Source organism: Lacerta agilis, chromosome 5 (assembly GCF_009819535.1).
Source record: "Lacerta agilis isolate rLacAgi1 chromosome 5, rLacAgi1.pri, whole genome shotgun sequence".
NCBI classification, from domain to species: Eukaryota; Metazoa; Chordata; class Lepidosauria; order Squamata; family Lacertidae; genus Lacerta; species Lacerta agilis.
In genome coordinates this window covers 74,557,327-74,570,899 of record NC_046316.1, presented here as the reverse complement: position 1 = coordinate 74,570,899, position 13,573 = coordinate 74,557,327, and the positions used below count along the sequence as shown (strand labels likewise).

The following is a 13,573-nucleotide window of genomic DNA, read 5'->3' as shown; positions in this document are numbered from 1 at the left end:
ATAATGGAAGCTTCCTTCCTACAAATCATAGAGACTTTTCCCTTTATTGATTACATTGCATGCATGTTCAGTATTCTGAACAATACTTTTAATAGCAGGTACTGGAGGTGGCCTGAAAAAAATGGGAAAGCACTGTTCTAAGAGAAGTTTGAGACGCAAACCAATACAGTGTTTACTTTCCTCCTTTTTTGTTTTGTTTTGAAAAGATACATATCTTGATAGAGTTGTCATATACTTATGTTTAGAAAATGCCTAGATTACTGTACCTAAATGCAGGATATAAGGTGGGCCAACATTTGCTGCCAGTAAATTTAGCATCGTTCCCGGCTGAGTTGGCCTGGAAAAAAACCCACCTACTTCTCACACCTAGGACAGCTGTCCACTCTTTCAGGGTCATGAGGACAGTGGATTCAGCTGTTCAAAGAGTCAGAATGCAATGTTGCTGTGCTCTTCCTTCAGACTAGGGCCGAAATTCACCCAAGTCTGAAACGGTCTCTGTTTGCTTTTGCCAGATGCAACAGTACAGTTCCTAAGCTTGCGTCCGCACAACAGGAAAACAGACTAGGGTGATTTTAAGCAGTCTGGAGTACGGAAGAACTTCTATAAAACACATGACCTCCTGACACAAAGTTGGAGAAGTAGAAAAGAAGAGAAGACCGAATGGTTCCAAATGTTTCGTCCACAAATTTATATCCCACTGACCTTTCAAAACAACTTCGAGTTCATCTCTCAAAATGTCAAAGTTACTATAACGAGAACTCGTCTCTGGGATGATGTTCTTCTTTAACCATCCTCCACAGGCATACTGGTAAAAGTCTTTGCAAGGCTCTGAAGTAGCATCCATGTTCTCGATGATTCGGGCAGCTGACACAAGAAACAGACACCAAGGAAATAAAAAATAAAATAAAAAGGATGGTTTTTATGGAAGAAAAACAAGACAACGTTACTGATACAAAAGGGATGAAATGTAGCTGCATTTTTGTAAAGTTTTTTTTTTATAGATCTTGGTAGCCTTGCAACTACACGCTTTGTTGAGAACTAGTGGGGCATACTTCCAAGCAGAGATTGGTTCATTGGTTTGTACCTACACTGGGGAATAGCTTTCATGATTAACACAATGAACCTACTCAGTTACAGAGTTACGAAATCTCTTCCATTCTACCCTGAGAAAAAGATTGTGAACAGAGAGGGGGACTTTACAGCTGATTCAGAACTTGGATCACTTTAAAAGATGACAAGTAGCGGCACCAGATTTGGCTGATGCCCACATCACAAACCAAACCAGGTCAATTCAGATGGATCTGGCTGAATCAGGTTGCGACAGCCCCTGGTTGCCCCCGGTTGGGTCAACTCACTCAGAGCAATTTTGAAGTGTCAAGAGATTGGGTGGGAGGGGGGAGAGAGAAAGAGAGGCAGGTGGCAGGCTTTGCAAAAAGCTGAAAGGGGCTATTTGCAATAAAGCTTTCAACAGCCCTGCACTGCACTTTGCCTGTATGTGCCTGTTCCCAGAGGGGAACACACACACACAAACAGCCAAACTGCCCTGGATAACTCCGACCTGATCAGCAGTGATCTGGGACTGCCTCAATGCAATCCAGCTAGAACTGAAATTTGCTTAAATCATCCCAGTTCTGTCTGGGATCAGGAATTTGAATGGCTCCTATCTTTCAGGTGTATAACACATGAAGAGGGTTTGTGAGACAGGTTTTTGGTGAGCCAAGTGCTTCGAAATTACTTTGAAGCAGCAGGCAGAACACTCAGCACACTGCATGGTTAAAGTTTAGAGGAGGGAATACGGTTTTTCAAATGAAGCTATGATGATAGTATATCTTCAAACCACAGATGGAGAACCTGCAGCCCTCCAAATGTTGCTGCACCACAGTTCCCATCATCCATTACCATTGGCTATGCTGGCTGGGGCTGATGGGAGTTGTAGTCCAACAATATCTGGATGGCAGCAGGTTCCCCATCCCTGTTTTAAATTTTTGGAGTTTGCTGACAGTTCTAAATAAGAATAGGTTAGTCATCAGGTGGTTGAGGAGAGATTGCCAAAGTGAGGGCTCTTCCAGACAATCTGCTCATTCATTCCTTCATTCATCCTGATTTGCTTTCACAAGGCTTACAGAGTTTGATCTATAGCAAACAAACATTCTGATTTGCTTATTTCACAATGATCATTCATCCTTCATTTTTTTTGTAGGACGTTTACCTGTCTTTCTGTTAATCATTCATTCATCCCACTCTGAATTCTGCCAGTGACTTGAATACAGTGGTATCTCTGGTTATGTACTTAATTCGTTCCGGAGGTCCGTTCTTAACCTGAAACTGTTCTTAACCTGAAGCACCACTTTAGCTAATGGGGCCTCCCGCTGCCGCTGTGCCGCCGGCGCACAATTTCTGTTCTTATCCTGAAGCAAAGTTCTTAACCTGAAGCGTTATTTCTGGGTTAGCGGAGTCTGTAACCTGAAGTGTATGTAACCCGAGGTACCACTGTAGTTTCATACAGAAGTTAGACTTCCCACATAAACCTGCCCATAGACCAAGATTATATTCAGAATCTGTCTCCAGAGGTTAAGTAACGGTTGTAGAGCAGTGGGCCAATCATACCATTAGGCAGAGTGAGGCAGCTGCCTCAGGCAGCTGATTTCTGAGTGTTGTGAAAGGGCAGCAAATTGTTACTTGCTTAATTTATTACTGCTGTATTTTTACTACAAGGGAGATATTACTGGAGGAATTTCTGCCAACAAAGAAACAAACCTTGGTTGGCCTTCGGTAGTGTGCACCTGAAGGAGAAACCATTTATATAGTAAAGCACCCTGTCATATTTGGGTGAAGGGTGGTATAGAAATTTAACAAACAAACAAACAAACAAACAAACAAACAAACAAACAAACAAACAAACTGCTCACTTCAGCCATGGAAACAATGTCCCCAGGTTTATCTTGTACATTGGGTGCATACACACCATACTGTAAAGCACATCTCTCCCCCCCCACCCAAAAAGAACCCTGGGAACTGTAGTTTTTAAGGGATGCTGCAAGTTGCAGCTCTGTGAGGGTAAACTACAGTTCCCAGGATTTTTTTGGGTGTGTGTGTTTTAAATGTATGGTGTGTACACAGCCCTCCTCTTGCATCTCTTCTGGTACTGGGCAAAGATTCTTTCTTTCTCTCAGGTCATTTAAATTGTAAGAAATCTTACAGGTTTTATTCTGCTACTTGGTTTTGCATTTTTTTTTCTTAATTGCCTTGCTGTTTTACACATCAACCTGTTTGAACTTATACACTGAACAATTTTTATGGTTTCCTAGTTTACCCATTTATTAATGCTTGGGAAATCCTAGAAACATACTAGGCAAGGGGTCTGTCACTCTCGCACCTCTGGGTTGCTGCACAGCATTGCCTGCGGAAAACTAATTTATTTTATCCTATTCTCTACACTCAAATTGTCAAGATGAGGTTCTTCCTTTTGAATGGCGATGCTCTTTTAAATTATAGTTAAGGACTCTCTTCTTTCATGGAGTGCAATGTGACTTGAATTATTTTGTGATTTTCTCTCAGGAGATGGAAAGGTATTTTCAGAATGCATCTGAAGAGAGCGTAATGAGCCTTACTACCCATGGATGTCCATTTGAGGAGCTGGAACACTATGGATTTGCTTTAAAATAGCAAATTAAAAAGTTTGCCCGGCTGGCCCGCTCTCTCCGCAAAGGATCTTAGCCTTGGTTCAGGTGTTCACCTCTGTGCACCCTCAGAATGCATGGAAGGAGGAGAGGAGAGCTGCCGGAACTTGATCCGTCTCCAAAATCCCCATCCTTGATGGCTCCAACCCTGACCTTCATGCACTGAATTGGAAGGTTTGAAAGGGGGACTCTCTGATCATTTCACAGAAAGTGTTTAGAATCCTCTGTAGGTTTGGGAACTCTGATCATGCTGGGTTTCCAGTCATGTGCAACATTCCATACATGTCCTTATGAACCCTTCACGCTCAACACAGGAAAGCTACAGCCATTGAGGAAGGAGGCATCATGGGTAATGCTAGCATGTGAAGTTCCATTAGTACCACCATGTGTTCTCAGGCCAGTGCACTCCGAATTCATGTTGGAAGGAGGGCATTAACTTAGAAAGGGGGCATTTTTCCAGTGGCTAACCCACTGAACTCAAAACGGCAACAGATGGGTTCACATCTCAACTTTGAATATAGTGGGCCATTAAAATACTTCTCAGCTCCTAACTAGGTAGGTAAAGGTAAAGGACCCCTGGATGGTTAAGTCCAGTCAAAGGCGACTATGGGGTTGCGGCGCTCATCTCGCTTTCAGGCCGAGGGAGCCAGAGTTTGTCCGCAGACAGCTTTCCGGGTCATGTGGCCAGCATGAGTAAACCGCTTCTGTCCAATGGAACACTGATGGAAACCAGAGCGCATGGAAATGCTGTTTACCTTTCCGCCACAGCGTTACCTATGTATCTATTTGCACTTTTGGGTGTGCTTTCGAACTGCTAGGTTGGCAGGATCTGGGACAGAGCAATGGGAGCTTACCCTGTCATGTGGATTTGAACCACCAACCTTCTGATCGGCAAGCCCAAGAGGCTCAGTGGTTTAGACCACAGCGCCACCCGCACCCCCTACCTACCTACCTATGCCACCACAGGTGTAGTGCACAGAACAGATAAGGTATTAGAAATACCTGCTAGAATAGTGGCTAGCTCTCTCTCCTTTTCCTATCTAAATGCACATATAAGGTGAGGTCCGGTCCTGGCAATGTAGGTGGCTGTGCATCCACACCTGCCCAGTGATGTCGTGGGTAGGCATGTACCAATATTGTAGTGACCACTTCCTTTTTCATTCAGCTGGAGCATGTGCAGAGAGGAAAAGACATGGATAACCTAATCAAGGGGAGGGGTGTCTGTAATCACACCCAGGCTTGTGGGTGGCAGAATGTAGAATCAATCTAAATTGAAAGCAGCATGTTGGATTCTGTATTGAGGAAAAAACTACTTCTTAGTGCTACAAAGGAGTAAGTGCGTACACAGGCTATATCTGGGCAAGTCTCTCTCATAATCATGGAGCCTACAAAGCAAATGTCCCAACACAGAAAATGAGTCACTGCTGACTTTGCAGACCACCTATTAGGAAATTTAAGTTTTGGATTAAGCACTTTCAGTCTTAAAACTATCTAGCATCCACATTTGGTTAGCTAGTAGCTATGCCTTCTATTTCATCCAAGTTACAAAGACTTCTGTCTTAAGTACAACAACAGAAAAACCTGTGGTGGAGTGTTTTGCAGATGAGACAGCTGCAGACAGATGGCTTATGAGCTTTATGGTTGACGTTGCCAAGATGTTAATTCTGTAAGACCACAACAAATAACACTGAGGGAGGTATTTTAAGGCAGGCATGGTTTTTTGGGTGGTTCCCTCCCCCCTTTCTTCATTCATGACGAACATGGATTCCTCCCAAATAAGATATAAGGGTGGGAGTCAAAGGAAGATATGCTTGGCAATGTCAAAGGTGAGAAGAAAGATGTCTGTGAAAAGACGTTCAGATCTGAGGAGTAGGAAGTGGGCGGGCACAGTTTCAATATCAGAAAATCCAATCAGAAATGGTCAAGGCAACAGCTGGAGGTCAAAACGTAAATCTGCAGATATGCCCGCATGCACGCCATACATTTAAAGCACATTATTTCTCCCAAAGAATCCCAGGAACTGTGGCTGGTTAAAGGTGCTGGGAATTGTAGCTCTGCGAGGTGGACACCCTCCAGCAGTTAGCAGCTGGACAGCAGACTGAGCAGGCAAACAGGTTATCCTTTGCACGCAAGGGTGGCTTTCCCTCTGAAATTTGGCCTAAATTTGCATCTATACGTATAAATCATCATATGAAAAATCTATGCAAATTTGTGCCATAGGCTTAAGCTCTGAGTTCTTTAAGCGGGGTCCCAGCAGCCTCCCTGAGGTGCAGAGAAGACAAGCTGACTATGTCAGAAGTGTTGTTGTTCAGTCGTTTAGTCGTGTCAGACTCTTCGTGACCCCATGGACCAGAGCACACCAGGCAAGCCTATCTTTCACTGCCTCCCGCAGTTTGGCCAAACTCATGCTAGTCGCTTCGAGAACACTGTCCAACCATCTCATCCTCTGTCGTCCCCTTCTCCTTGTGCCCTCCATCTTCCCAACATCAGGGTCTTTTCCAGGGAGTCTTCTCTTCTCATGAGGTGGCCAAAGTACTGGAGGCTCAACTTCAGGATCTGTCCTTCCAGTGAGCACTCAGGGCTGAACCTCTCAATTTGTGTGTGTGTGTGTGTGTGTGAGAGAGAGAGAGAGAGAGAGAGAGAGAGAGAGAGAGAGAGAGAAGCATGCCTCTCCAATAACTTTCTAATTTAGCTCTACTAACTGTCATGGAGGGCACAAGGAGACGGGGACGACAGAGGATGAGATGGTTGGACAGTGTTCTCGAAGCGACTGGCATGAGTTTGGCCAAACTGTGGGAGGCAGTGGAGGATAGGGGTGCCTGGCGTGCCAGTGTGGTGTAGTGGTTAAGAGCGGTAGACTCGTTATCTGGGGAACCGGGTTCGTGTCTCCACTCCTCCACATGCAGCTGCTGGGTGACCTTGGGCTAGTCACACTTCTCTGAAGTCTCTCAGCCCCACTCACCCCACAGAGTGTTTGTTGTGGGGGAGGAAGGGAAAGGAGAATGTTAGCCGCTTTGAGACTCCTTCGGGTAGTGAAAAGCGGGATATCAAATCCAAACTCTTCTTCTTCTTCTTCTTCCTCTGGTCCATGGGGTCACGAAGAGTCGGACATGACTGAACGACTGAACAACAACAAACTGTCATACTTCTCGATAAACTACCCAAGAGCTTCAAATATCTCTTTCTCGTTTTTCGATTACTCAGCACAGAACAACATTGTCCAATCCCTCTATGGCATATGGCTTGGGCTTATTTTAAATAGTAAACAGAAAGGGGGGGAAAATCACACAATTCCTGTGTTTTAGAGCTTCCTTCCAGGAGAATTGGTTCCAAGAATGACAGCCACAAATAGAGTGATCCTGAGACACTCCCAAAGTCCAGCTGAGGCACATGGTAATAAGTGTGGGATGATGGGAGAAGGAAAATTGAGGACAGAAAGGAAGTCAGCCACACATTTAATCAATCCACTCTCACTGTTTGCCTTCTAATTATTTTAGTGCCACCCCCTCTTTTTTCTCCCAGGAAAGAAATAAAAACAGCCCATGGTGGGGACGAATAAGTCTCATGAATTTAGCTTAGCTGTGATTAGTAGCACCCCAGAAGGCTGCACAGACACCATGAATTGCAGCCAATTGCCAATGGGCACTTGGCATGGTGCGGCACAGTGGTGCAGGCAATCTGCTGCACCTAGTACCGCACCCACATGCTGCTGAGCTCCAAATGTATGTATTTCTGCATTCCTGGGAACCCCCTAAGTACCACTCCTTTATTTTTGAGTTCCCTAGCCTCGCTTCCAGGATGAAAAGCACTTGAGTTTGCTGTTGAAAAGAAATATATGAATCTTAACCAGTGGAACAGTCACTCCCTTCTTCAGTCCGATAGTATTCAAAGAGGCTATTAGAAAAGTAAGCTGATTTTTTTTAAAAATCCAATTTAAACCCCCATAATTGCAGACGGGAAGAACATGGATCACAATCTGAAATCCTGGTATTATTGCCATTGTCGGGTTTTTCATATATTACTTAGCAAATGCTGTGGTTCTTCACAACATTGAATTTATCCAATTCATTGTAGATTGCTTCACTTTGCACTGGTTCCAGGAAAATGGAATCTGTGATATGAGCTTGCTGAATGCCTCTAGATTATCGCTGCAAGCTGCATCCAGTTTAACGGAGTACTGTGCTGGAAATGTATTTTAAAACAAAAAAACAAAAAACCCACCCACCATCAATTAATAAGAGAAGAAATTGCATTCAAAAATTATTGTTATGAATTTGGAAGGGGGGTGGTGGAAGAAGGCTGTATGCGAGCTCCTTCTAACCCTTGGATTCAGCAAGTGTTAAAATATAAGTCAGGCTAGCTTCCTGTGTTGAGGCGACAGCCTGGGTGATGGGCCATTAAGGGAAACAAAGGAAAGGGACAAGGCAGAAGGATGAGGCAGAGTTTAGAGCTGAGATTCAGTGACATGACCCTAGAAGTAAAGAAGCAAGCTGGAGAGAGAGTCAGAGAAACTTTTGAGAGCAATGTTTGATTTCTGTTGGAATCCACTGCTGTGCTTATGGAGGAGGCAAGACTGTCTTGGGGTATAATGCTGGGAACCCCTCCATTGTAGGCTCGGGTCGCATATACGTGTAAACAAACCATATATCATAAAGACACCACAGTTTCCACGGTGTCACTTTTCCATGAACCCTGGGTGAGTGCCTTGAACCCCTGGAAGCTTGCACCACTCAGAGACTGGGGTTGCAGTGGTGTGCAACATTATTAAAGGGGAGAAAAAATGTTGGCAAAGTTCTCGTGACTGGGGTTCCAGCTATTTGTTTCCCTTGCCTTGCTTTTTTAGGCAGCTGAAGGGAGTTTGTGATGAGTTTCCTTTATTTCACCCTACAAAGTATCTCGCCAGTGGTCTGCACTCGGCAGCCTTCCTTGGTGCCACAGTTTAATTGAAAACCCTGAGCAAGACACATCAGGAGAGACATCTCCTCCCATGAGGCATTTTCAGATCAGGGAGCACAGAGTGGCTGCAAAGTCCTAAAGAAATGTTTGCAATCATTTACCTATTGATCAGTTGTTTACACAGCTGAAAAGGTTTAAATAGTTTGTATCCCTGATAGATATTAATTTAGGTTAAACAGTAGCCTAGTTTATCAGATAGATTAGCTACCCTAATAAGCAAAATAATCATAATACCTGCAACAACTATGTCCCATTGACTCATGGAAACCTGATAGTGTGACCTTGGATAGTCAAGATCCAGCTTTGCTGTCGCAGTTCAGATTAAAATGTATTAATCACCAGTGGCTCTTTTGACCCCATGTAAACTCATCATGGATATAAAACTTCTATCTGGTATAAAAATGGACATCAGCCACATTTGGCAACATTATCAGCTCTGCTTGGAGTTGTGTGTTTCTAGAGACATCTCAACACAAGGTTCTGTATTTTGCTGTCTGTTCAGAGTATGTGCCATCCCCATACATATTATGCAAAATGTGTAGCGTTTTGAATTTTCTTTAATAAATTACAGATGCAAGGAGTGGGAGAATTGGCTCCAGGTTCTTCAAGGGACCACAGCAAGCAGGGAGGAGAGTTTTAGCTCTTCCTTCCCAGACAAATTCCACAAAAAATCTTCCCAAACCCACAGCTTTAGAGAAAGTTCTCATTGGTAAAGGTAAAGGGTAAAGGGACCCCTGACCATTAGGTCCAGTCGCGGACGACTCTGGGGTTGCAGTGCTCATCTCGCTTTATTGGCTGAGGGAGCCAGCGTACAGCTTCTGGGTCATGTGGCCAGCATGACTAAGCCGCTTCTGGCGAACTAGAGCAGCGCACAGAAACGCCGTTTACCTTCCCGCTGGAGTGGTACCTATTTATCTACTTGCACTTGGACGTGCTTTCGAACTGCTAGTTTGGCAGGAGCAGGGACTCAGCAAAAGGAGCTCACCCTGTGACAGGGATTTGAACCGCAGACCTTCTGATCAGCAAGCCCTAGGCTCTGTGGTTTAGACCACAACGCCAATGAACAAATGATCTGAAGACATAGCTGTATGTATGGTACTCAATTTGTGACCCTGTACCCTGTGCTAACCTGATGTTTCTCAAGCCACACTAAATTAATCCATCTACTTTTCATGTGTGAAGAAAGCACCAACTCCTGATTTAGAAAAAGCTCTGCCCTGTTAGTTCCTAGCAATCCATTGTATGACTGCCCTTCCCCATATGAACCAACCCAAACCCTCAGATCATCATCTGAGGCCCTTCTTTGTGTGCCTCCTCAACTAAATAAGATCCTATAGTTGTCTTGTGCTGCACTCTATTGTACGGCAGCTTGAGAGGGTTTTCACAGCCTAGAAATATTCTAAATAAATAAACCATATCTCAGTTTTAAAAGCAGTTTGCTATATTGAATGGGAGTGGAAGGTGGGGAAGGCAGTCATTCAAGAAATGCAGACCCAGAGCCCATTTCATTCATATCCCCAAGATACATTACTTTCAGGAAAACAAGTAGAAATGTTATAATAAAAAGGGGAAAAAAAGCTTCGTAAATCTTACCTGATTTTATACAATCTGAAGTTTTGCAGACACCATCTGGGAGGGGGGATAAACATATTTATATTGTTATTAAAACCTTTAATAAACTTTAAAATCTGCTTAACAACTTGGGACCAGTTTACCTACCAGATCGTCTTACCCCACACTTGGTCATTCAACCACTTCAACTGGCAGAGTTGGCACTATTGCCAATTCGACTGGCAGAATTGGTGCCACTTAATACCTGTTTCGCATTTGTAAGAACCTGGTCATTTAGTGTGGCAGCACCTGCACTTTGGGAACTCCCAGCCTATTGATACCAACCAGACTGTATTCTTTTCAGCGCCTGCTAGAGACATTCTCGATTAGACAAGCCTACCCAGATGCTTAGAAATGCTGGTACGAATTTTAATCTGTTTTAGTATTTTAACTTCTTGTATGTTTAAAAGTACTGTTGAATCCCCCCCCTCCAATTTTATGGTTTTCTCCTCTGGAGGTGCCATGGAGTGCCCAGGGACAGGCGGTCAAGTTGTGTATCCATAGCATTGACCAGAGGAGAAATGACCACTGGGAGGAGCACAGAGAGAAGAAATACCCTGGTGCATCTGCAGTAGCACAACCGGACACCTTCATCTGCCCCAGATGCAACAAAACATGTCTCTCCTGCATGGTTTCTACAGCCACAGCAGGCACTGCAACCTTCCAACAGTTTGACATCACCGCCGAAGGCACACTCCTCCATTGTCTCTGGAGATAGACGGATGCCAGCTCCACCTTGGGAGGGCAACTGCCTTCATAGATGGTGATTTAGAAGGCAGTTAATAAACCAATGTCTAACAACAACAACAACAACAACAACAACAACAACAAATTAACTATCCCCCCTTCACCATAAGGTCCTAGGACAGGTCACAACAATTTTAAAATAACAACATTAAAACAGTTTATCCATTTGGGACAAGCAATTTACAAGGAAAGGGAACGGAAAACATCTTAGGAAAATGTGGCTCGGGTGTCACAAAGTCTTGAGCTTCATTTTGCTTGGCGTAATCTTGAACATTTCCTAAGTTATGGTAAATTGTTGATTTTATTTTATTTTATTTATTTATCTATTATGGTATGAGGGGGGAAAAGAGAGAGATGGAAACCTGAATGAATTCTGCTGCTGATTCCATATGGTTTTGTGGATAGACGGGGAAAGGTCCATTGGAGTGAAAATGTCCCTGCACATGTTCCTTAGTAGCCAGTGACAAATTTGCTAGACATACCTTCTGTTAGGGAAATTACAGCTAAATGGCCATGGGAGGCTAGGAGGTGATTTGAGAAGATGAGTCATCCTTATTCCACTCTCCCTCTATCTATAAGGAAGGGGCAATCTACATGTGAGTGGAAAGCAACAGAGACCAGGCAGAGCTTCAAAGAATCATATAATGTTAGAGTTGGAAGGGACCCTGAGGGCCCTGCAATCTTGCTCACAGTGGGTGGGCTCGAACCACCAACCCTCTGGTTACCTGCTGTCCCTGAGGAATGCTTTAGAATCAGAAACAGAGAAAGAGAGAGAGAGGCAAGGGCATCACATGTTCTAGGACATACTGTTTGTGTGTGCTGTCTCTCTGATGATCTGATATTGGGCAATGAGTTTTCCTGATGGAATGCATAAAGAGAGGGCCACCATCTATGATCAACTCGTATATTTGCAAATATACAAATACAACATGAACACTCGTTACAATCTGGCATAAGCCTCCAGCGACTCCTTCCGAAGGAAGCTTATCAGTGCTTGGAAAAACAGGACGAGCAAGTAAGCGAGCAAATTCGTTTTTTAAGTTTTAGGCTGATCATGGGCTCCTGAAACGATCTCAGAGAAGCCAGTCCCAAACAAAAGTTTGTCGAACCGTTTTAGGAATATAGTTATTACACAAAAAGCACAGCACAGCTTTTTTAAGTCAACTTGCTTCCACACACAAAAAAGGGCACTGGCTCCTTCTAAATACAAAGGCTAAAACATTCAACAACATCCCAGCTAACAAGTTCAGATGTACTACTAAAGCATCTTGCCAGTGTATTTTAATCAACCCCTTTTCAAGGTGATGAATTTTTGTGTTTGTGCTTTTTGTCCCCCCCCCCTTGAACTTCAGGTTCTTAAAAGAACTTTTGCCACAAAAGTAGTAGCTTGATTCACTTCTACTCACCATCATAGGTTGCATACAGAATGATCATGGTGATAGCTATGATAGCAAGGAGAGCGGCGACGACGGCAAGCCCAATTTCCAGCGCACTCCATCGCAGTTTTTTCTTTTCTTTTGCAAGGTTCATTTCAGTTATATCCATCTGACTTTCTGACTTGCCCATAACCTAGAGTCTGGGACAAAGAAAGAAAACAAAGAGCGGTGACTGAAATGCTTAAAGCATGGAAACTTCCAAGTTCCTCTTACCTAAGACCCCTTTTTGTTCCAGTGAGGAAGAGGAAGTATTGGTGTGTTTTTTTTAAATAAGAAGAATTAAAATACATCTGTTAGTCATGACGGCAAAAAAGGGGGGGGGAGACAGTCCAATGGACATTTTGCCACTTACAATCCACAGAACAATGTCGTCCTTACACACGAAGAGCAGCTAAAAAAGGGAATGAAAACAAAGAAACACTTGGTTTTATTGCTAACATATCTACTTTAATTGCACTCCTCTGCCACAAGAGTTCACAGGCAAGCAAAATGCAGCCCTTACTCATTGAATAAAAATTAACCTAACCTTTCAATCTTTGATCCTTTGCCAATGATCAAAAGTGTTCCATTTTGCCTCTCTGGCATTTTTCAAGTCATTTCAACAATTAATGACTGAAGAATTTAGGACTACTAAAGTAGCTGAGGGAGGGAACATCTTCTTCCCTCTGAACTCAAGCCTGGCAAATTGCATTATATGGGTGGGTGGGAGCGAATGTCTAACACTGCAGGGCCAGCAGCATACCCTCCAAGTGTCCTGATTTTCCAGGCAGTGACGTAGTAAGGGAGGGGCGATAGGGGTGGGGTGCCCCGGGTTCCTGGGGAGGGGGGTGACCACTTGGCGGCCCCTCCCGCCACTCCCTGCCGCCCGGCACCCCGTCTGTGCTGTTCCACGGACGGCCAGGGCAGGCCAACGAGCCGCCGATCGCCCAGTGGCTCCCCTGGTCACCGCAGGAGCAGCAGCGCCGGGCCAGATGGACTGCGCATGTGTGGCACTTCCGTGCATGCACACCCACCCGACGTGCGCCACAACATCACAACACACGCGACGCGACGCCCCGCCCCCAGGGGGGTGCCTCCGCAAACCGCCCCGGGCAGCCAAGAAGCTTCCTCCACGCCTGTTTCCAGGGACAGTCCCGGAATTAT

General features: G+C 44.4%; 1 protein-coding gene across 1 annotated transcript in view; it reads right to left on the bottom strand.

Moving 5' to 3' along the window:
• Nucleotides 1-12,901, bottom strand: part of MME (membrane metalloendopeptidase) — a 61,842-nt gene extending 48,941 nt beyond the window's left edge. Inside the window, exons 1-4 of the mRNA XM_033150478.1 lie at nucleotides 12,783-12,901; nucleotides 12,401-12,570; nucleotides 10,230-10,265; nucleotides 703-864 (exon numbers count right to left, since the gene is read on the bottom strand). Coding sequence (XP_033006369.1) covers nucleotides 703-864; nucleotides 10,230-10,265; nucleotides 12,401-12,560 — 358 coding nt within the window. The 5' untranslated portion in view covers nucleotides 12,561-12,570; nucleotides 12,783-12,901. The remainder of the gene's footprint in view (nucleotides 1-702; nucleotides 865-10,229; nucleotides 10,266-12,400; nucleotides 12,571-12,782) is intronic.
• Between the last annotated feature and the right edge of the window lie 672 nt (nucleotides 12,902-13,573).